Here is a 22880-nt window from a genome sequence, read left to right as displayed (position 1 = left end):
TAGAGATACAAGCACGGGCACATTTCTCCACTGCAGCAAATACTGGAGAGGCTGCTCTGGCTTTGAGCCCAGACGGAGCCTGTTGTGAAGATTAAGGCGGATGGAATCTCATAGCCTGATAATGGTATTACAATAATAAAACCCCATTCACACTGCATTTACTCAGGAAAAAGAGAACATTACACTGATGTTAGTACACTGGTGTTAAATATCAGTTTATCCAGCCCTCGTTGTTTATCTGCATTAAGTTAAAGAACACAAGTGAGGAAACGTGTGTAGATAGTAAAATATTTTAATTAAATATACAGGAGGTCATATCATACAAAATGTCTTTTATTTTTTGTCTTGCTCGCCAGCTGGGTGATTGGTAAACAGATGGCTACTGTATCAAAAACACTTTCAGGATGCACGTTAATGGAAACAGCGTGGAAAAAAAAAAAAAAAGTGAAACGACAACAAAGAAAAAGTATCCTAATTCTTAAATTGTAGTGTTTGTTTCAATCTAACATGATCACGGTGACCTTGAAACAGAGCAAGCAAGGACACAGCTAGATTGTGTAACCGACCTTTATACTGTTTTTATACTATTTACAGATTATAACAGTTTATATGATAACAACCACGCGCTTCTATCTACAGTGCTATTTACACAGAAAATAAGACGAGAGAGGGGTTGTCATGATTTGATCCCGTATGAATGTTCTGTACTGGAGCCAGCACTAATGCCAGTTTTACCTACACACAGCAAAGTACAGTACTTAATCAGAAATCAATGTCTTTATCTAAGTATTCAGTAAAACTTTACACATAGACGTTAACAGCTTTTTTTTCTTCTTTTGAAACACCAGACGCGTTGGCTGTGTATTTCGACCTGCCTGGATTGCAATTATAGTGGTTGTAGAAGCCAGAGCAGGTGTTGTCTTTTCCACCTCAGGCTATGGAGCATGGTAGGCATACTTTATGGAGTCTGGTACCTTTTCATCACTGCTAAAAAACACATAGAGCACACATGCCCTGCGGAGGACAGACACCAGACCTGTGTGGATATCAACTGGTTCTTCTATAATCGGCTGCCTGACACAGTTAAGCGAAGTACATAGATTTACTTAAGCACAAATACTAACCATCAGGTTAAAGCATAACTGTTTAGAATTAAAATTTTCTTACCTATCAAGTCTGGTGTCTGATAGCAAAGTGTGCCAAATAGTTTTTGTATGAGTGTCTGTGTGCTGCGTTTCAGACGAGAGTGACAGTAATATCGATATTCCTACCCTGCTACAGAAGATAAACCTTAACAACTGTAGTGCTAACTCTAATCCAAGACTGCGAAAGGCACAGATATTTGCAAAGCAATAATATCCTAAGTGACAACATTCCTATCAAATCATACAGTGAGTCTTTTCAGCGTGTTGAATAAAAGAGTCTGTTCACCGAAAATTAAAAAAAAAAAAAGGAGCTTTTCAAGTGGAGAACAAAAAAGATGAAATGCTGATTTCTTGTGGTGAGCATTCCGCAGCAGACGGCTGCTTCATTATGCTGGTCCTACAGACAAAAACAAGCTGCTACAGTCTACTCATCACACAGGGGTTCGGGGTCAGATTACTTTCAGTTTAGAAAGTGAAAAATTTGAACAGCTTTTCATTAACTAACAAAAAAAGAAAGAACATTCATGATTTGTCAACAGATTGAAGACGACGACTGCTTGTGTTGTGTGATCTTTAACTGAAATGCGATTTAACCAATGGAAACCTGAACTGAGTAAAAAGTGAGTCTACAGTACATCTGTTATACACAGCACCTCTGAATGTTAAGATGAAACTATATCATGTTATGCAGCACCGCGGTGAGTGTTTATGTCTACTCCAAAGAGTCCAGGTGGCACAAATAGGCAGCAGCTTTCAGCGTGGAGACATGTAAACAGATGCAACACCACTGGCTGCCCAAAGTGTAATAATGTGCTAAACAGCTCTTTAAACACACCTCTAGTTACATAAAGAGTTTCATTTACGTTGTCGTGTTACTTGTAGTGTTTTTAAGCACAGAAGTTTAGCCCTCAGACGCAGTAAACAAATGGCTTTTCTCTGTTGCCCACCGCTTTTCACACATCCAGAGCAACAACCTGACTCATGGTGACTGAGAGCGGCAAACCCATTTGTGAGCACATACACACGAGCATTGTGCAAATAAGGATACAACAACAACAAAAGATACAGTAAGTGGTGATAAAAATAAAGAACAGTGCAAAGTATATAAACAAATGCATACACAAATTTAAAAAAAGGAAATGGAATTTTCACTCTGCCTGACTGATGAGTTTATCGGTCTGTAATCAGCCAAAGTTTTCTAATCAGTGTTATATTTCGACTGAGCCACAATCCCCGAGCAAGAGAGACAGAGAGACAAAGCTGAACACGTTTCTGAGGACGAAGGAGCAGAGGGGGGATAAACCCTCCTCTCTCCCTCACAGTCTGGTGCTGGGGTGTACCGAGGACAGCGTAGGTGGCGGGAGGGTGGAGAGAGGGTACAGGTGGTGCAGCAGGTCCCCATACAGTGCCGCCCCGCCCGGGTGCCTGTAGAAGTGGTGCGGGCTGGGGCTGGAGGCCAGCAGCTGCCTGTGGAGCATCATGGAGTGGAAGGCTAACGGGGGCACGAGGGGAGACACTGCTGACTGGCTCTTCAGGTACTGCAGACCGGGGTGCTGCTGCAGCCCGTCCTGGGCCCCCGGTGACACCAGGCTGCCGGGCGGGTACATGCCGGGGTAGAAGGGTGCCGCGTGGTGTGGGGGGTAAGTAGTTGTTGGGTGGCCCTCGGGGAGATGGTTGTTGAGGTGAACGGCGTGGGCCGGCTCAGCTGGTTTTAGCTCTTCTGGGTCGCTGCGTCGGATGGCGCCTGCAGGGTGGATTGGCGTCACCACGCGGACTTTCCTTTCCGGGACTTCCTCGTTCTCTGGTTCCACTAGGCTCCGCTTACTGGGTCGAATGGGGCTGGTGAGGGACGAGTCACTTGAAGCTTTGGGGCTGGGGAACGGCTGAGATGACTCCGCTGGGCTCTGTTTGGGGGGGGAAATGGTCATGGGAGGAACTCGGCACGCCTTAGGGTGGGAATCCAGACCCTGGTGCAAGATGGGATACGGGAGACTGCAGAAGGAGGGCTTGGAGAAGGAGGAGACCCTCTGAGAGAGAGGTTTAGAGATTGTGAAGTCTCTGGGCTCATCGTCCGCCTCCCTCCTCTCTCCGTGCGTTTGAGTCCTGTCACTGTAGTGAGATCTGTAGGCCAAGCCCTCTTGCTCCAGACCGCCACAGACAAAGCCCTGGCTGCCTTCGCGGTCCCTGGTGTAGTGCTCTCTCCGCTCTCCGTTGGGGAAGCCGGCCATCCTCTCCTGGCTCAGGCAGTTCTCAGTTTGCCTGTACAGACTGTGGAGGTGGGGGGAGGAGTAGCAGTCGCCCGCGTAGCTCCGGGGCAGAGCGGCCGGGCCCTGGATTAGCGTCTCCCCGGCGTTCTCCACGCCATCCTGGCCGTGCGTTTGTGGGAGATAGGGCTGCCACGGCGCACTGACTTGAGGCTGAAGGTGATGGCTCGTCCGGCAGCTGTAAGTCTCTGAAAGCTCCCCGGCAGCGCTCCTCTCTGATGGACCCCTGGCGGTTTGTTGCTGAGGCTTGCTGCTCTGGGCGTGCTGGATGACTGATGGTCTGAATATGGGCGCTACCTCCGGAGTGCTGTCTGACACACACCCGTGCCTCTGTCCTACCGCCTCCTCCTCACCCTTTCTCTTCTCCTTCTCTCTTTCCGCCACTGGTATGACAGAGAGAGAGGAAGCAGCTGTGGGAGGTGCAGGCTGAAGAGAGGGAGACGTGAAGGAGAAAGGGTTGGACTCACACGCTTGGGAGAGGAGCTTCTTTTTGGCTAAAGGAGACATGACGCCCTGGCTGGCTTTGCAGTAGGCAGCCGTCTGTGCGGAGCCCTGGGTCGACTCCTTCTTAATGACCCCATAGTCGTCTTTCTCTGGGAAGGAATCTGCGCTCAAGTCTATACACTGTCTGTCCTCCTGCTTACACATTGGTAACACCTTCCCCACTCTCCCACCGTGACTTTCTATGGAGTCTTTGACCCTGGAGGAGGGCTCAGGCAGAGCAACGTGTCCAGCAGGTTTGTTCTGATCCCAGCGGTGAGGCAGGTAGGGGTTTTTAGGAATGAAATGCCCTTCAGTTTGCTGTTCACGGGACAGTTTTGCTTGAAGGGCCTCGCTGATTTGCCTCCACTCAGGCTGGGGAGCGGGCCCCGTGCAGAGGGGCCTGCAGTCTGGCTCTTTGGGGCAAAATGACGACGGCTGCTCCGCCACCAAAGACTCCTCTTTCTTCAGGGTGAGATGTAGCTCCTCTTCCTCTATTACAATGGGTTCATCTCTCAGAGATATCTTCTGTTTTATGGCTGTGGGCAGCTCCTGACTCTCCTCTTCCCCCTTTGAGTCCTGCATGCAGAGACATGGTAGGTGCTACAGTTAGTTTGAAAAGTAAAAGAAATGAGACACTCATACACTTTCTTTTGGCAATTTCAAAGACAACAGGAATTCAAGACAGCGGGTGAAGCTCTGGTGTGAAAGCAAAGGGAGATTAAAATGAAACTGAGTTCAGAGCGAGGGGGAATCCTGATGAGGCAGCAGTGGGGAGGGGTCTGCGACTGACCTGTGATTGTTCTTGGCCCTTCACCGTCTCCCCTCTGTCCTTTTTAGTCTCCAGCTTGGGAGTGTTGGGGCCTTTCAACTTCTTGGCCCCCGCTCCTTTGGCTTTGGCTCCTGGAGCCTTCTCCTGGCCTCCCTCCTGCTTCCTGGGTTTGGTCAAGGGGAGGGGCTTGTCCTGCTCGCCTTTAAGGTACCTCTCGTAGGGAAGGAGGAGCCTGGGGAGGAAATGCAGGCAAAGGAACGCGGATGAGATTGCGCTACGATCGTGTTATGTCATGTCATAATCATAAGGCACAATTAACTAATCTATGTTTTTGCTCATCCCGCACAAACAAAAATCAGTTTCAGCCAAACATCAATTTTAGGTTGAAAAAAAAAACAAAACACATTTGAACATCCTAACATGGGGTGGGTGGAGCATTTTCAAAGAACACCACCTTGCTTTTTTTGGTGTCAAAGAGGAAAACACAAAGTACAATAAACCACGTCAGTATTTTGTTTGTTAATACCGAAAACAGAAAGAGCTGCAGCTTTGCCTCAGGCATGCAGAGTATCAAATACCTCCCTGTTTTAATCCCCAGCAACCATTAACAATCCTATTGTAATTAATCTAGGTTAGGGGAAATCCAGGTTCAGACTGGTGCCAGAGTGTGTGTGTGTGTGTGTGTGTGTGTGTGTGTGTGTGTGTGTGTGTGTGTGTGTGTGTGTGTGTGTGTGTGTGAGAGAGAGAGAGGGAATGTGAATAACCAGTTATCTCCTGCTGAGACAGATCACATTTGGTATTAGTTTAACCATGAGAGAAAAGAATGTGTGTGTGTTGTGTTTGTGGGTGTGTAAAGCTAATGCGGTTGGTAATAAAGAGGAGGAAAAATGTCTGGAGGAATTGAAATCAAATTGTTTAAAGGAACCTCACAGCATATAATCTCTCATTTAATATACTAATGTGATTAATCACAGAAGCCCTTAAAGTGGTTACAGTCGTAAAACATTTCAGCTGGTGACAGAGCGCTCCAGCTCTTCACTCACGGACCATGTGATGTGTTTAAATGCTGGACAGCAGCATATATGCCAGCTTCATTACGTCCATGCTAAGTGACAGGGAACATTTAACTATTTTTGACTTGTGTTATTTCTCTTCTGAATACTTCCCAAGTCAATTTTCCGTATCTGATGTCATAACTAATGGGAACATTAAGATCTGGATAACATAACAATACCCATGTGTAAAATAATGACATGAAGAAACCAGCGAGGGAAACTTTTAGACTTTTATTGCTCAGTAAAGAAAATGGAAATTGGCACTCGACCAGAAATAAGAAACATTGTGGAAGAGGAAACCAAGACAACTGAAAAAAAACTACACACCCCAAACTTCAATAAGCTGCTCTGAAAACCTCTCCAGCTCCTCTGTCAGGTTTTTTACAATAACAATCCATAAAAGCCAGACAGAAACATGACTTTCTCAGTCATGAGAAAAAAATAAGGTCTTCTCGTGTAACGACAAGAGACGGTTGCAGTATTCCTTTTAAGGGACATGGCGGTAAAACAAACAATGAATCAAGAGCTGTTTCGCCTCCTCTTCAAAAGGAGGGGAAAAAAAGCCTCAGAGAGTTCAAGAGGCTCTGTGGGATTTTTTGTTATTTTTCCTCTGAACAAAAGTGCTGGCAGGGAAAGCGGTGAAACTACATTTCATACAGCTGGTCTGGCACCAGGCCCCAGGCCAAGAAAGGAAATGTACTATTAAATGTGACTTATTGGAAAGACGGAGAGCAAAAGGGTTGTGAAAGAGAAGAGGGGAGGGAAAGAGAGCGAAAGGAAAAAGAAATGCAGGGAGACAGGGAGTGAAAGAGGGGATAATGACATGTTAATGAAGAGCAAAAATGATCCTGAATGAAGGAATGAAGAGGCCTTGAAGACAGATGAAAACATGGAGTCTCTCTGACTTTAAAATAGCAGCAGTGCTATTTATTACAAATAAGAAAGTGGTTCTCAGGCTTTCTATAATTAGGAATTATTGCGCAGAACAGGCAGGTAGATTTAATGTCTCACTGTTATGAAACGGTGAATTTGATTTCTCCAGGCTGGGAAATGTGTATTCAACATGTGCGAATGTCTTATTACTGATCAAAGGGCTGGAAAAGTGGCACATCCATATATATATATCTACAGTATACCAGGGAGCGCTGTCGACTATCACAATGATCTGTGGGAAAGAGACGACTGCCTTGGCCTGGGTCAACTTTATGGAATGTCAATATGGGGTGGGGGTTGGGGTGTCGCAGGCCCGGGAAATTACTGGAGCCTTAAATAGTTCCAAATGGAAAGACTAAGACGCTCCCTTGGCCAAGAAACCAAAAATCAGTCTCAGGAAGTTCCATTACATTGTCAGAATTATTTGCTTTGTTACGCTTAATAAATGTAAGATGAAAAGTGCAGCCTGTTAAAATAACTCAGAGACATGCACCTTTTACGCTTTTATGTAAATTTACAGAAATGGCTGAATAAGCAAAGAGGGTTCAGGCTGCAGGGCACTCAGTCCTTTTTCCATTTTTAACTCCTTGTTCAAAAAAAAAAAAAAGAAAAAAAGTGCACATTCATAATAGAGCCGTCTGTGTGAAAGACTGGAGTAATTTTAAGCAGTGTATATATAACTTAGTCATGATCGTGTAATATAGCACTCGTACTACAATACCACTTATATAAGTAGCAATTTCCTCCAAGGAAGGGGAAGGGTTGAGCTTGGCAGCCACTGCATTAGCTGAGAGAGAGCCAGGTGTAGTTAATAATTTAAGCCACTAGAGGGCGTGTGCTGCACTGAGAGGTTCCAGGAAAGAATTTCATTAAAGCAGGAGAGGCAACATTTTTATGAGGTCAATAAATACTTAACTTCCTCTCATGCCAATTTATCACTCGGCTTTTGTTTAAGCAGCCTTCTCCTGTGTTGATAACAAGCGACTAAAATATGCAGTGAGGAGATTAAATGTTGAAGAGGCAGGGACAGAAGATGTGTCGTGTAATCAAGCCAGAAAATATATAAAGTGCATTATGTCTGACTGATCTTTAGAATCTGTGAGATCGATAACAGTATGAACCTCAACATCAAACCACAACTGCACACTAAGCATGTCTGCGCCCCTGAAATAACGGATTGCGCACAAAGCACCTCCCCCCCAAAAAACACAACTTGGCAAAAACAAGGTGACTTTACCAGCAATGTGCTGCTCTCATCTGAGTTTTGTGTTACAGGAACAAGCAGTGTGCTAGAATCCAAGAAATGCCTAAGTCACCAAATAAGTGGAAAAAGCCTGCAGGCTGTTCCATTTCAACAATTTCCCTCCCATCCGTGCTGAAATTAATTTTAACTGGTGTTGTGTTAAGATCACAAGAGCTGCTTCACGCGTGGAAAAAAAAGGGAAAAGAAACTATTTAAAGAGCTGGTGGACAAGACCCGGGGGGTGTAGAAAGATTTGGGAGAGAGAGAGAAAATGACTTACTTTTACAAGCTTGAGAGGAAAAAGAACAGAATAAAACAACATAACATCAAATCTTTGTCAAATCTAAATGCAGTGATTAAACACGATCACAGCGATGAGAAAACAATCACTGCTGCAGAGAAAGAGAGAGACGAGCTGCCAGCAGAGGGATAAACAGACATTGTAGCCGGTCCCTCTGCTTTGGATTCATGCCTCAAAGCCCCTCTTTTGTCTCGAAGCCAAACCACTTGAGGTGACCCTCATTCATGCAGTTAAAACAGGAGGGCAGCGCAGGAATGTATGAAAAACTTAAGTCCTTTGTCAAGTCTGAAAATACCAGATTTAAAATGACCTCTACTGTTCCCCCGGGGTTTGCTCTCATTAGCTGCTGCTGCAGCTTGCAGCAAAGGCTCGCCATAGCAGGTGTGAGCCACAAGTGCTAACAGTTGAAAACAAATGTGTACTATTCTGCATGGAGAAGCAATCAAGTATTAATACCCCCAAATATACCGCATGTGTTCCCTCTCACTGCCCCACACTGGACTGAAATCTCTGCAAGGATGTCATTAATTTAACTTGCTACACTGAACTAGTTATTAATCTCAGTGGACTTGAATAGATTCTCACACAGTCAATTGCCTGTCACACATCAGTGCTGTAATTTGTGATTTCTCGTTGCCACTGGGGAAAGAAACCTCAGACCTTTTGATTAAATTCCACACATAAAGAAATTACCCAATATTGTGATTTGTTGGATCGCTGCAAAAAAGAGGTTTTCTTTATCACCGAATGCTTAATGAAGCATTTTGTCTTGGGGAGCCCATCGAGCTCTCAGAGGTTAAAATAGCTGCCTGCTATTTCAGTGTAAAGAACATGCGGCTCTTTGGCTGCGTTCCCGCTCGAGCTGAAGTCCAGATCCAGGAGGAGAGTCGTGGCTATACAAAGAACTTGGCCACGCTTTTGATGCGGACAACATGTTGAGACATTGTTTATAGTGTGTTAAGGAATGCTGACAGACAATATGCAAACACGTCCTCATGCTGCAACTTCTCCCCTTTTATTTCTTAATATTGAGTCATTTTTTGCTTGCTTATTAAAATCTGTTTTTGTCTCTCTCTGCCTGCTTCTCTCAGGTCTGGGAACAGAAAGCAGGGAGAACATGTAGGTGATACTCCCTCCCGAGCACTTCTTATTGTAATCCAATGATACCGTCTGCTTTAGAACAAGAGAGCGGAGTAATTGAAACGTGTGTTTGAGCTACAGTATTAGATGAGGCGAGCTGAAGCGTATCTGCAGTGCATCGAGGAAAATGCCGAGAGATGCTGACGAGTGCAAGATACCGAGTATGTCGCAAAATAATATAAAAAAAAAAAACAATCTCCTGCCACCAAATCTGAACTCTCCTCTGTTACAATTCTGTTTGAGGAGTGCTTGGTTTCCTAATAATTATGAACAGCAAACGCAGTTTTTTATATCTGGAGAGCAGCTTTGGTGAATGCAGAGGCACATTGATAGCAGGAGGAATGAATAAAGGCGAAATCAATAAAACATCTAGTCGACTAAAATTGGAACAGGCGTGCATGTGTCTTAAAAGAAACACGTATCTGCATGATCTGAGCTGGAGAATATTTCACAGGCCTCAGACTCGATGTACAGTACATCTGGCAAACATCGAATACTTTTAAGATGAAATGAGCTAATCCAAAAGCCCTCGTCTGCATTCTCCTCTATTGCCCAAAACCTCTGAGTTTTTAAATAGCAAATTATTCTAAATAGCTTCCTGTTGCCATGGATACCCCCCCACCCCCCACCCCCACCCCAATACCAACCCTGTTGTGCAATTACATTAGCGTGCCAAGGCATGGTGAGGTATTAAAAATCTGTAACAGGCAGAAATGAACAGAGATAGTGAAATTTCTGTAACAAGAGATCATGTAGGAAACTGGGAAGATTAAATATGTAGGAGCTGTTAAAAGGCGCTGACCTGTATAATGAAAGAAACAGCATGAAGTGCAAGGCAGGGAGTGGGAGAGAGGAGGGGGGTGGGGGGGTTAGCACAGAGAAAATGGCACAGCACAGAAGCAAAAGGCAGTCTATTTCAAGGTTATTGATGCCATCTTTTTCATGACCTCATTTTTAATTCAGAGCGCTGGGCCCTGACAGCTAATCTCGGGAAACGGTTTAAATAAATATCATTAAAGCTTCCCCGTAGCTGCGGCGGCAGACCTTGGCTTGGACGTTTCTGCATTGATTTTTCCCGGCGCACTAATGAACGCCGCTCTGCGACTAAAAAACAGTAACTTTGAAAATGACAATTAGCTGAGGTTATCTCCTGTTCAATTCCAGCTATGTAACTGCATTACTATACCAGTGATTACCACCTGTGCCTGGACAGCATAAACACAGTGATTATGCCTCTGCTTCCATCTTTCACAATAACATCTCCTAGGAAACCATTTCATATGATTTTACCATTAGGGCTGTAAAGGGATAATGTGTATAATTTAACATGAGAGCTGAATGCTTGTGGATATCCACAATCTTTTACCCCAAGAACACCAAAACAGCCAAGAATATCCACTTAATTTAAAGCAATTATGCCCTGAGACATTGTTTCCTACTACAGTACCCTGAGACTCTTTATTTCCTGCTCTACCTAAATTTGGCCCGCTGAGACGAATCAGAAGCGATCCTTCTGAGAAGAGGGAAACATAAGCGCTGTTCCAGTTTGTACACTGTACAGTCTTCCCTGTGAATTATATTTCTGTAGCACATTGACTAATGATTAAAGGTGGAAACAAAGACGCCTCTGGGGAACAAACACACACTTCAGCGAGCCCACAAACAGCCTCATTCATCATGCGGAGAGAATGGCCATGTTTGCTGAGTTAATACAATGAAGCTAATTGCCCTCCAAGCAGCCCAAACACCAAGGCTCAGCTAAAATTATTCCCCTGAATGGAAACTTGCTCAGCTTCAGCTGATCTCTCTCTCTCTCTCTCTCTCTCTCTCTCTCTCTCTCTCTCTCTCTCACACACACCCCACCACCTCCACCCCTCCCTCTTACACCTTCCCTCTCTGTCAGCCTGATATTCACTGCAGTGTGTGGATATTATTGCTTTGTATTGATTCAGCATTATTTTCTCTCAGCTGCTTCTCGGTGGCTGGAGAGGGAAAGGCCAGCGCAGCAGCAGTCACACCTCGACGCTTCCCACACGGGTTCGTCCTACCCCGCCTGCCTTCCTGCGACCCCGTTTACACCTTATAAACTGATGAACAATACAGCTTTTCACATCTGGCTTCAAAGTCATTTCTTGGCAGAGTCAGACCATACTGATTTCAAAGCTAGATAAACAGTCACAAAACAAGGATCAAAGACATATTCTGTCTTTTGCAACAAAATGATATTTGGCCAGCATCATCTCTGGAGCTAGCTGTTGAAAGTCATGTCTATTATTAGTGTAAATAAGGAGCTCCACCGTGCAGAAGCTCCTCCTTTAAAACATAGCCCCGTTTGAGGCGGCGAGGAAGAACTGGGAACATAGTGTAAACACTGAAAGCACCCTCAGCAGAACATTTAGAGGCGCATTGTCAAGTTGTGTACAAATACAACACACTGAACAATACGCTCCTCACACCTATGGTTTCACAAATTTCCTGGAAAAGCCTCTCTGGCCGCCGCTGCCTGTGCTTGCAAATTCGCTTACAGAATGCAATCCTGACACAATATGAAGCTGCCTCGCGCCCTTGTATGGTACTGCTGGCATATTGCTGTACAACTGACAGGTGCGAGTGTGCGCGCGAGCCCATGTGTGCGCGCGTGTTGCCGTGCTGATGCATGAACCTGCGGCAGCCGGAGGGATGTGGAGAGGGTCACCAGCCCGGAGGAATGACCTGCCTCATGAGCGACTGGTTATCTCTTGTTGAGAAGATATTTGTATTTGGCATTTGTTTAACCTTGGGAAAGTGTGCATGTGTGCGTGTGTGTGTGTGTGTGTGTGTGTGTGGGTGTGCGAGTGTGTGCGAGCAGCCCTGCATAATACCCTCACAGCTCCCTCAGGATCATATCCATATGCTTGCTTTGGTTTGGTAAAACTATCTGAGTGATTATAATGTGGAGGTTCAGAATGCTGCAGTGTCTGACTGAATGATTAGATGAATACATTAAACTGCTGTTTTCATTTTATCTTGCATGCAGCTCTGTGCGCTTGCAGTGCACATATGGAGGAAAGGGTAGTTACTGTATATACGTGTATCCATGTAGGTCAGTTAATAATTCAAAACTTTGCTGTCATTTTGAGCTTTTAAATCCTCTTTAGCCTGCTCGTAGAGCAGCATGGGTGGAGTTTGCTGCATAATTGGTTCCATAGTGCCACATAGCTAATCAATTAATTCAGAGAAAATAACTGAATCTCATCTCATCACCGATTCGTTTAGGCCCATAAGGAATGCATCTGTTAATGCTATTAGAACTGCATGCCATAACAGTGAGAGACAGTGAGGAGTGATTTGCAAACTACCCCACTGTTTCAAACACTATTCTGCACATACGTGTAAGCGGATTGGCTCCCCCTAAATAAGATCAATATTTGTCTTGTAGTGTCCTGATGTTATGAATAAAGCATGGTGAAATCACATTTGAAGCAGCTGTGGGGGAGTTCACTCACTTCAGGCGGTGCAAACTGTTCCATGTGTGCATGCACAGCAGTAACGTGTCATATGTAACTGCCGAACGTAATAACTCACCTCTCATAGTGTCTCCGTGTACATGTGGCGGCACTTGTGCTGCTGGGGTTCCCGCCCAATTCATCATATACATGCTTCCACTGTCTGCGGACTGTGATCTGGAGGGATGGATGAGAAGGCAAAGAGTGATAAGACAAAGAGAGGAAAAGAGACATGAGACGGAGGCCGAGTGAGGGAAATTGAAAAAATATGAGAGGAGGAAAGATTATATATATAAATATATATGAAAAACAAAGAGAAAAACATAAGTGGTTGACATCATTTTGAGGTCTTGGGGAGTTACTGACTCATGATGTTCCAGTTATTGAATCCTCAACACTCAATTCTCTAACATAATAAGCTCTGTTAACATCATGCAGCCAGTTGTTCCTGCTGTAACCCCTTATCCCGTAACAGATGACAGGCTACAACACAAAACTGCAGGCTGCCACAGAGCTAACAAAGCCTCGACATGAAACGTGAGATAATCAGCTGCAGATATGAGGGTTTTAAAAGGATATGAGCCTCCATTATATGAGCTGTATCCTGTTTATGGCCTGGTCTGGCTGTCTGTTTGGATGACATTATACCAGCTAGCTAATGAAGAAACAGGCATGAGCAACGCGCTTGACGACTTCACATCAAACGCTGTGGAAACACGTTGCACAGGAATACTGAATGAATAAACGGCAGGTAAAGCAGCCAAGTTAAATGCCTCATGCATACTTATTCTTGACTCACTCCGGTTGTGTGTGTGCGTGTACCGGCTATGTGCGCATTTGTGGGTACATATGTGCATTTCACTTCATCTCCAACATGGGAAAAAATGAGCGATTTGACCAATTTCCTTCTGACCGGTGCGGGGCAGGGGAACATGTGTTTTCCACTGCGAGGGGGTTTTGAAACAACAGCATCATTTTTGCTAAATGTGGCTCTGAGCAAGACTTTCTCCTTGGGAAAATAGTGACTGAACCCAAGGGGCAAGAGGAGGGCAGAGAAAGAGAAGACAGGGAGGAAAGAAGGAATGTAGGAGGAAGACATAATAGAGAAAAAGAGAGCGGGAGAGGGTAGACATCAGGAGGAGGGAAGCAGAAAGAGGAGGAAATAGAAGAAAGAAGGGAGGGACGAAAGAGAAGGAATCTATTGCCACACATGTGAATACTTACCAACTCATATCCTCCGAGTTTCTGAGCAGCTTGAAACATAGTCCAAAGGTTGACTGTGGGAGATAGAAGACAAACAAGACAGTCAGGAAACTCTGGGAAAGGACCTGAGCTGAAACACATGACGTCATATACTGTCATTACACCAGAGAGGGGTCATAAATACAGTGCTGGAGGAAGTATTTGGTTAAGTAAAAGCAGCAACACCAAAATGTAAAATAGAAAACAAAAACTCCATTTAAGTATGACCAGCAAAACATACTTAAATATCAAAATCTAGAACAATGGACCATATTTTACACCCTGCAGCAAATAGCAGCACAGTCAATATGTAGATAGATAGATACACAGATGGAATACTACATACCATATCTGGCAAAATGAAAGCAGCTTTTTATCATCTCACACAAAGCAACACTACACTTCAGCTGAAAGGATGCAAATGAATATTGAGTACTTGTACAGTCACCACTATGTGATAAAACGCAGCATATGTTCCATCCTGACAAAGAGATTTGTTAACCCTCAGCTGCAGCCTGCAGGTACGAATGAAAACGATTACAAGCTTCAAACGCTTGGCAATATGCTCAAACTTCTGTTTGAACTAATGCAAATTCATTTGCATTGATTTCCCCATGCAAATACCCCATGACAGGCCATATCAAAATACAAGTCTTGTGTAACATTTTCCTAAAAATAGCCGTGTAAGCTTTCAGAAAGGCTTCATATGGCTGTCTATCTCAGAAAGAAAATATTTTTCCACAAACAAAGAAGCACAAGTTCATTGGGGGAGTTATTGTGCCAATGACATTTGTATTTGCTTTCTGTAACATCATTGTTTAACATTTTTATATGAAGGCCTATAAATAAGAAAAGGAGGCCTCGCCTGGGGAGAAATCCATCAAAATTCAATCTGTGCGTACACAAAGCCTTGCATTTGTCAAAATGACATTTTCCTATCTCCGCATTTGACAGCATTGATTTTTTCCTTCCCTCCTCTCTGCGACCGTTGTCAATGCACGGGTGGAATAACAAAGGGAGCTGGGTAGGTTTTTCTGTTTGAACTGAGCACTCTGGCGTATTGTGCTTTCTGACTGTAGAAACAGAAAGTCGGTCTATTTAACTAGCTTGTTATGCATCGACTGTAATTACCACAATAGCACACGGGACTGGGAGGGAACAGAACAGATAAAGGAAATGAGCGAACATGCCTTTTCTTAGATGTCTTGTCATTAGCAATTTCTTTTCTTAATTCCCCTCTATTTGGCAGGGGCAATTATCACTGAGATAAGGATGACAAAAACAGCAACACAATGCAGCCTCAATGACACACCGATGGCATGGCAATTAGACAACAAGCCTGAAAGAGAGAGACAAATTGGAACTGATGTTCACAATCTCATGCTGATGCCCGAGCAGTGAAGCACACACGCATCTGGAGCCATCACACGCACACACACAGTTACCAGTTAATCTTGCAGATCAAGGGCATTCAGAATATACAATGTAACCACAACTACTCCTGTCTTATTTGTCCTCAATCCACTCTATCTTCTATTTCTTTCAACACCTCGACTGCACACGTACAACTTCAATGGCAGCAGCTGTAGAGCAAAGTCAATATTAACCAAGTGATAAAAAATAGAAGGACAGCGGCTCACATGAATGAACCGCAGCACAAAACAGTTTTCTTTTCCTCCAACTGTACCGCTCCTCCGACGTTAACAGCCAACTATTTTCTGTCATTTCCTGTGATTCAGGAGCTGGTGTGCATTCAGCCCGTGTGAATGGGTTTACTGAAATAATTTAGAGCCACTTTTTCACTTAAAAAAAAAGTCAGTGGAGGACTGTTGAATGGAGCCACCTTGAGGCATTTCATATAGCAGGTTTAAGAAATTATGAAAAAAAGTATTACAGCTCAAGCAATTACTCGATCAATAGAAAAGTAATCCATGACTATTTTGTGGCAGAAACGGTCAAAAATGCCAAACGGTCTCTGGATTTGAGCTCCTCTGGTAAGAAAATGTGCCATTCTTCTCTGTTTCATATCATTTTACTGAATATCTTTGTGTTTTTAACCATTGTTCAGACAAAAAATGATATTTGAGGACATCGCCTTGGACTCTGGGAAGATGTGAGGGGCATTTTTTTTCTTTTTTTGGGCTGTTTCATTATTTCGAACGAATTTGTACTCAATAATGGCAAAACTAAATGTACTGTATTTGTTCTCAGCTGGCCTGTCGATGGGATATGAGCAGGTGACCAAAAATTCCTGTTAAACCAGATAGCTTACTGAGCAGACTGATTACATTGTGTGAGAAGGGAAAAGGCATCACTAATTCAAGGAAATGTTCTGCATATGTTCCACCTTCTGTTATGATTGATGCTGTTAGGTCACTTTCTCTGTCACACTTGGAGTTCTGCCCATTTGGTCAAGTGCTGCTGAAAAACATCTTAAAAAAAAACAACTGCAAACTGTTCAGAGCAGAGCAGTCAGATCAGCTCGACGCTGCTCTCTCTGTGTGTGAGAAGCGGAAATGATCACTGTGGCTAACTGTGGAGGCTAAACTGAAATCAGGTGTTCTGTCATTCACGCAGACTGTCATGCAGAATGGCACATCACAGCTCACTGGTGAAACACTAGCATACACTGGTTTTTGTCATGAGCACGCGACACGACAAGTGAGCACTTGTCATCTGGTGGCACAAAGTCCAAACACATGATGAGAACTGTTCTTATACAGAGGCTGCTCTGACTGGACTTTGCTAACAGATTTTCTCTCAAAAAGTCTCATATAGATGTTATTTAATCACCTTTTTGCTTGTTTGTATATATGTCATGGTCATGAAACATTAGTCATTTCACTTTCACTTTTCATTTATTTATAACACTATATACTGTTAGCACTATATTTCCCAATACTAGGATGCTAGTTTCTGTATTTCCCCATGTTTAAATTGTTCATATTTTTCAATATTCCTTGTTTATATTGTTTATATTGTTGTTTGCCCTCTATTTTTTGCTATCCACTTTGCTTCTGTAATTCTGGAAATTTCCCCACCGTGGGACTAATAAAGGAATATCTTATCTTATCTTATCTTATCTTATCTTATCTTATCTTATCTTATCTTATCTTATCTTATCTTATCTTATCTTAACTTATCTTATTTGTGTGTTTGTCTTAAGTTGCATTTTAGACTAGAGGCCACTGTGCGGAAGCTTGTGGTGATCCAAAGACAGAATAAAGAATTTCATAGAATAATCTAGAAATAATCATCAGCAGCTGCCCAAATGTTGACAGCTGAAAGTCTTTTCAAACTTGTGATTATTACAGACGTCAAGAGGCCGACTGGTCTCAGATCAGCGCCTCTGCTCCAAGACGTTTAACACTTACAAACCCTGGAGTGAAATATAAATTCCTGATGACAGTGAGGCAGCAAACAAGTGTTAAACCAACAAAATGAATATTACAGGGTTTAAAATATATTATGAGCCATCTGAGGTTGATATCTCTCTGCTGGGCTGTCTTAAAATATCAGGTAAGGCCCCCCCCCCCCAGCAGAGAGGAGGGGGAGTTTACTACACTGTCCATGTTTGGAGCCAGGCAGTAACCCACGGGTAAGTCTGCTAAATCGCTCAACCATCTGTTGCTTTGTTAAACTCCAGAGAACTTCATAAAAAGATTATTACTCAAACGCAACTGAAATAACATAATTTCAATTTCCATTACAGGAAAGCGAGTTCTTTGATCTTTTAATGCATTTGCAACGACTTTAAAGGGAAGAATATGAAAACGGCGCCTGATTACATCTGAGGGTTTGTTGTATTAATTATGATGTGTTTTCCTTTTTTTCCCTCCTCTTTACATGTGCTGATGTGTGCTCGCTGCCAAGGACGAAGTTTAAACAGCATGATTTCACCATTTAATGAGGGCCTTGCTTATGATGTGTCTGGTTTTGAGATTCAAAGCATGTACTGTATGTAAAACAGTTGGCGCGTGGACCTCGACTTTATTCTGAGCTCAAACTGAGAAATGCCAACTAAAAGTAAAGCATGTTGTGTATGTAATTCTGCCTCCGTCTCTCTCGACGTCTTCCTCGCTCCCACTCTCTCTATCTCCCTCAACCACAATGACCTATTTAGGCAACAACATGTCTGCAGTGAAGATGACAGGTTTGTCAAAATACCGTGGTGAGGTTAGCAGAGTGCAGGCGACCACAGCTTTACCTTCATGTAATAGTTTAAAGTAATGAGCTTTACTGTGAGATAAACTGTCACTGTTAAACTCAACAAACGTGTCTCCCCCTCCCTCCTCTCCTTAATTCGCCGATGTTGTCGCGCTACATTCTGATGGCTAAATCTTTCTCGGCTCGTTTGGCGCGAATGCAAATGTGATTTCCTTGCTTGAGTAACGAGCGAGAAACAAGTAGATTTGAAAAACCACAGTTTGAGCTGAGAGCCCGCGTTCTCATGTGTCTTGCCTCGAGATCAAACGCACAAAACAAACGCACTTCTTCAGTTTCAGGAGACCAGAGCGTGCCCTCTATGATGTTTGCGTGCATGTTTCTCCGCTCTGTACCATGCACACCGAGTGCAAGCTAAGCACCCGACCTATATTAGAAATCTTTCATCTCGGGCAGACGTGTTTCCCATACATGTGATGTTCTTCTAACACTGTTAGAGGACGTTCTTGGCCTTCACAGGAAACCCCTCTGACAAGCGCGAGTAGATATTCTCTCCTTATATAAAAGCCAGCCAAAATGTGCTCTGACAGGGAGCCTCCAGAGTCTTTTACTAACCGCTACATGTGATTTTTCTCAACACAGACAATTATTCCTTTAGTTTATTATTACTGTAGATTCAATAAGCTTTTCTTTTTTTTCTACTGTTTAACAGCAGTGTAATTTAGAGATTTTGGGCACAATGCCTGCAGTAGCTGGCAGCCATCTCCACTACTTCTCCGAAAGCTTTCGTATTCTGGATAGTTAGGACACACTCTGCCCTTGACTTGACTGAAAAACAGCTACTGCTCTCTCGTCTGATCACAATAGGGGGGCACTGTAGATACCATGCGGTTAGAGATGCTGATTAAAATCCATGCAGGGTTTTTCCCTGCGTGGACTTTAACAACTTTAATGACTTACAGAGTGTAGTTTCGCTCTGGTATCTGAAGTGTAATTTGAAACATATACTTCTGTTTCTTCTCTCCAAGCACAGGAGGGTTCAAATAATGTGGGTTTTTTCCTCCCTTTGCATGTTCTGAATAGGCTTTGGTACTTTTACACCTGCTCCTACAGGTGTCTTCTACTCAAACACCCTCATCAGCACGCTAACCTTTCTCACTGGTGATGACCTAAATCTGCAAAATAACCTCAGTAAAATGTATCCACACAAACTTTAATATTAGACTGCTGAGTGTAAACTACAGTCCTGCACTGTTTAAACATTGCCAGGGAGGGAGTTAGAGAATAAGATGTCCTACTCACTCTGTTTGAAGCCGAGGAACGGGATTCTCTCTATGGGCGTGTCTCTTTCTTTCATGTACTTGTAGAGCTCTACTAAGAAAGCCTGCTCCTCCGCTCGGCTCTCCTCTGATGCTTCCTCCTCTTTCTTCTCCTCCTTCTCGCTCCACTCCTCCTTTTCCTTTTCCTTTTCCTTATCCTTCCCTCTCTCCTTCTCCTCAGCTGACGATTTCCTGCTGAGGCCGCTGGCCTTGTGTTTGGCTGCTGGGCTTATTTTTCCGTTGTGTACCGTTTTACAGTTGGGTTTGACCTGCAAAGAGAGAGCGTGAAGAGTCAGTGGACGTGACTTCGGATGAAACCCGAAGTCTTCACGGACCGTTATTCAAATGCCATCAGACAGTTTGGATGAAATGTGTTAGGGTTGAAGAACAAACAAATATTCTTACGGGCCACAGAGGCAGCCTCTCATTGATTACCAATGCAGCAGCTCTTCTTGTCATCACAGATTAGGCACATATTAGTTTGACTCTTCGAGAGAGAATTGCTAATATTGATTCAACTGTCCAAGGTCATAGGAGTAACAGCTGTCGAAGGGCTTTTCAGTTAGATATTTCCTTTGCTTTCAATAATACAAACAATGTCAGATAGGGGCTCTATGATAAGGGAGCACTGCAAAATTCTAAATACATAATCAATTACAGTAAGTCTCAGGCAACAGGATGTGATATATTTATAGTTTTAATGCAGCTTTGCTTTAAGTAAGTAGCATGATTATGGCGGTAGTTGAGTGATTCTTCCATACTGACAATACTGGCTCTTGTTTATGGGAAATGCAGTGGAAACAAAGTGAAAACATCTTGTTCCACTGTGGGATCATGCTGTACTTGTTTAAATGACTATTATGTGGTCAGAGGAAGAGGAAAGACACACAGACAAAGAGAGCGCTGCTCAGTAACGATGCTGTCACGACTGATCTATCAGTGAATAAATCAGATGAAAATAAATCATATTAAGAGCTGCAACAAGGGAAAATAATTGAAATTTCCTGACAATAAATTAGTGAAAGTTTGTCACTGATGAGGATTTGCTGCTTTTCTTAATCTTAAATGATAGTAAGTCTAATATTTTTTTCATATTTTGGACAGTTTGATGACAACGCCTTGGGCATTTTCTTCTATATTCTGGTATTTTTACAGACCAACAGATTACTTGAATCTATAATGAAAGTATATTTAAAGTACACTGTTTGACCTAGTGAACCACAGATATGAAATTTATTAGAAAAATCATTACCATCTAAAAAGACCTTTATGTGATCTAATAAAATAAAGTGATCTATAAAATAAGAAGTCGTTCCCTTAGCCAGCCCCTCTCTGTCACAGGTGGTTAACCCTTCATGAAACACGTGGCCTTCACGGTCACACGTTTTACTGCATGTGCTGCACACACATGTAACACGATGCCGCCGCTCTGTCTCTCACAGCGAATTGTTTGGGAAAATAAATAAGTAAAATACTGAAGTTGGCTGACAGCACAAGTTTAGGTGTCAAGTGTTGTTACTGCAAAGCTGCTGGGGGTGGGGGACTCTTCTTCTTCTCTCCATATAATGTGCTTTGCCTTTCAAACTAGACTTCTTTTGCATAAGGTTGTGTATATATCATGTAAAGTCACCCCTCTAGCTTCTTTAATCTCTTATTTTGATTTCATTCAAAGAGTTTCTGTCTTATCTTATCTCATCTTACCTTGGAAGTAGTTTTGCTCTCAGGGCTGCAGGGGTCCTGTGCTGCCACTGCTGTTGACCCCTGGGTTAACCCCGATGACCCTTGACCCTGAGCCTGACCCTGGGAGTCCCTCTTTTGAGAGATGGATAGCTTTTTCTTCCGAGGTCGCCCCTTCAGGTTGGGAGCTGAGGGAAAGAAAACGATAATCTCTCTTTAGGTGGAGATGCAATCTTTATGTATTTTCATGTCTTTGTTGCCAACACTTGTTGAAGTCTCTATTCTAATCTTAATATATTATATCTGAGTGGAGGAGTAAAATGCATTTCCTCTGTGAGAACACTGACTTTAGCTGAAGAGGACAGAGGCCATGACAGGAACATTTACAATAAGGGAAAGGAATTTCACAGGCCTGCTGGCCTGTAGCTAATTATTTTTAAACTGGATTAGTGCAACACTGTGCTGAATGGGGTAGCAGGCTGTCAAATTGCTCCAATGTGCGAGTAAACACGATGCTAAAGTTCCTCCGCCGCCTAAAAGAGAAACTGCATTTAAATTCAGACAGATGTGTTTTTAAGATTTCAGATGAGGGCGTTGTAACAGTCAAGCAATTAGTATAATACTGTAAATGACAGACACTGGTTAACCCACAGACCCACAAAAAGGGAGATATTTTAAACAAACTGTTTTTGCGAAGAGAAGTATTTGATACAGCTGCTACAGACTCTGACATGTATGTGTTTCTCACCACAACAACAAGTATAAAATGGCTCTGCGATGTCTTGTTTTTCACGTCATCACCACGCTGTCAGCCTCAGCGTCATGAACAATCGCATTATACTAAATAACGTCACATGTGCTGATCAACATTGCTCTATTTCTGTGTTTAGCCTGCTCATGTCTTAAAGCTGAACGCTGTTAATTAAAAACACATGAACCTGCCTGATAGGAGCTCTTTGTTTGAAAGGCTGGCAGATATAATTGCTCAGTTCACATTACACACACAATAAAGTATTTAAGCCCTCCAAGTCCTTTGTACACCCACGTTTATGTCAACCCGCGACTGTAATGTAACTTCTTGGCAGAGAGCCTTGCCTCCACGCAGCAACACAAACAGAGATAAGCTCAGAGGAGAGAGAGAGAAAGAGAAAGAAAAAGAGAGAAACTTCAAATAATCCAAGTTCAGTCACGTACATTTCACAGCGCCAACATTCTTTCTTTCCATCTGCAATGACAATTAAATCACATTCAAGGTTGTTCCCTGCCAAAAGGACTCTGTGATTATTTTTGTCGGATCAAATTCCCATCAAGAAAATGTTACAATAACACTGGAGCTGAATAAAACTAAGAGGCAGTCATTAAAAAGGGTAAAATGATCACGACTCAGCAACCTATCACTTCGTGTTGTTATTTTCACAACTGCTACGCTGAGGAGAATAAGCGCAGGGAAAATTCCAAGGGCATTTGTTGTGCATTTGTCATCCCTTTGGCACTTAAAAAAAAAAACAAGTTTTCAGCACTGTAATCTTTCCTTAGAAAGCACTGGGTGTGTTTCTCCCTTCAGTGCTTTCTCACTCTGCCTCTTTCAGTCTGCCAATTACTCATTAATGCTGAAAAATGACAAAAACCCTACTATTTATTCATTTACTTATGTTTAATA

At 43.1% G+C, this 22880-nt stretch overlaps 1 protein-coding gene across 1 annotated transcript in view; it reads right to left on the bottom strand.

The window, feature by feature from the left end:
- Window positions 1-276: 276 nt before the first annotated feature.
- LOC139341611 (AT-rich interactive domain-containing protein 5B-like) overlaps window positions 277-22880 on the bottom strand; it is a 73945-nt gene continuing 51341 nt past the window's right edge. Inside the window, exons 5-10 of the mRNA XM_070978191.1 lie at window positions 21245-21408; window positions 19527-19812; window positions 14043-14095; window positions 12898-12995; window positions 4683-4893; window positions 277-4468 (exon numbers count right to left, since the gene is read on the bottom strand). Coding sequence (XP_070834292.1) covers window positions 2462-4468; window positions 4683-4893; window positions 12898-12995; window positions 14043-14095; window positions 19527-19812; window positions 21245-21408 — 2819 coding nt within the window. The 3' untranslated portion in view covers window positions 277-2461. The remainder of the gene's footprint in view (window positions 4469-4682; window positions 4894-12897; window positions 12996-14042; window positions 14096-19526; window positions 19813-21244; window positions 21409-22880) is intronic.

Source organism: Chaetodon trifascialis, chromosome 13 (genome assembly GCF_039877785.1).
Source record: "Chaetodon trifascialis isolate fChaTrf1 chromosome 13, fChaTrf1.hap1, whole genome shotgun sequence".
NCBI classification, from domain to species: domain Eukaryota; kingdom Metazoa; phylum Chordata; class Actinopteri; order Chaetodontiformes; family Chaetodontidae; genus Chaetodon; species Chaetodon trifascialis.
Note: the sequence above shows the minus strand (reverse complement) of the source record. Positions and strands in the feature narration are given on the sequence as shown.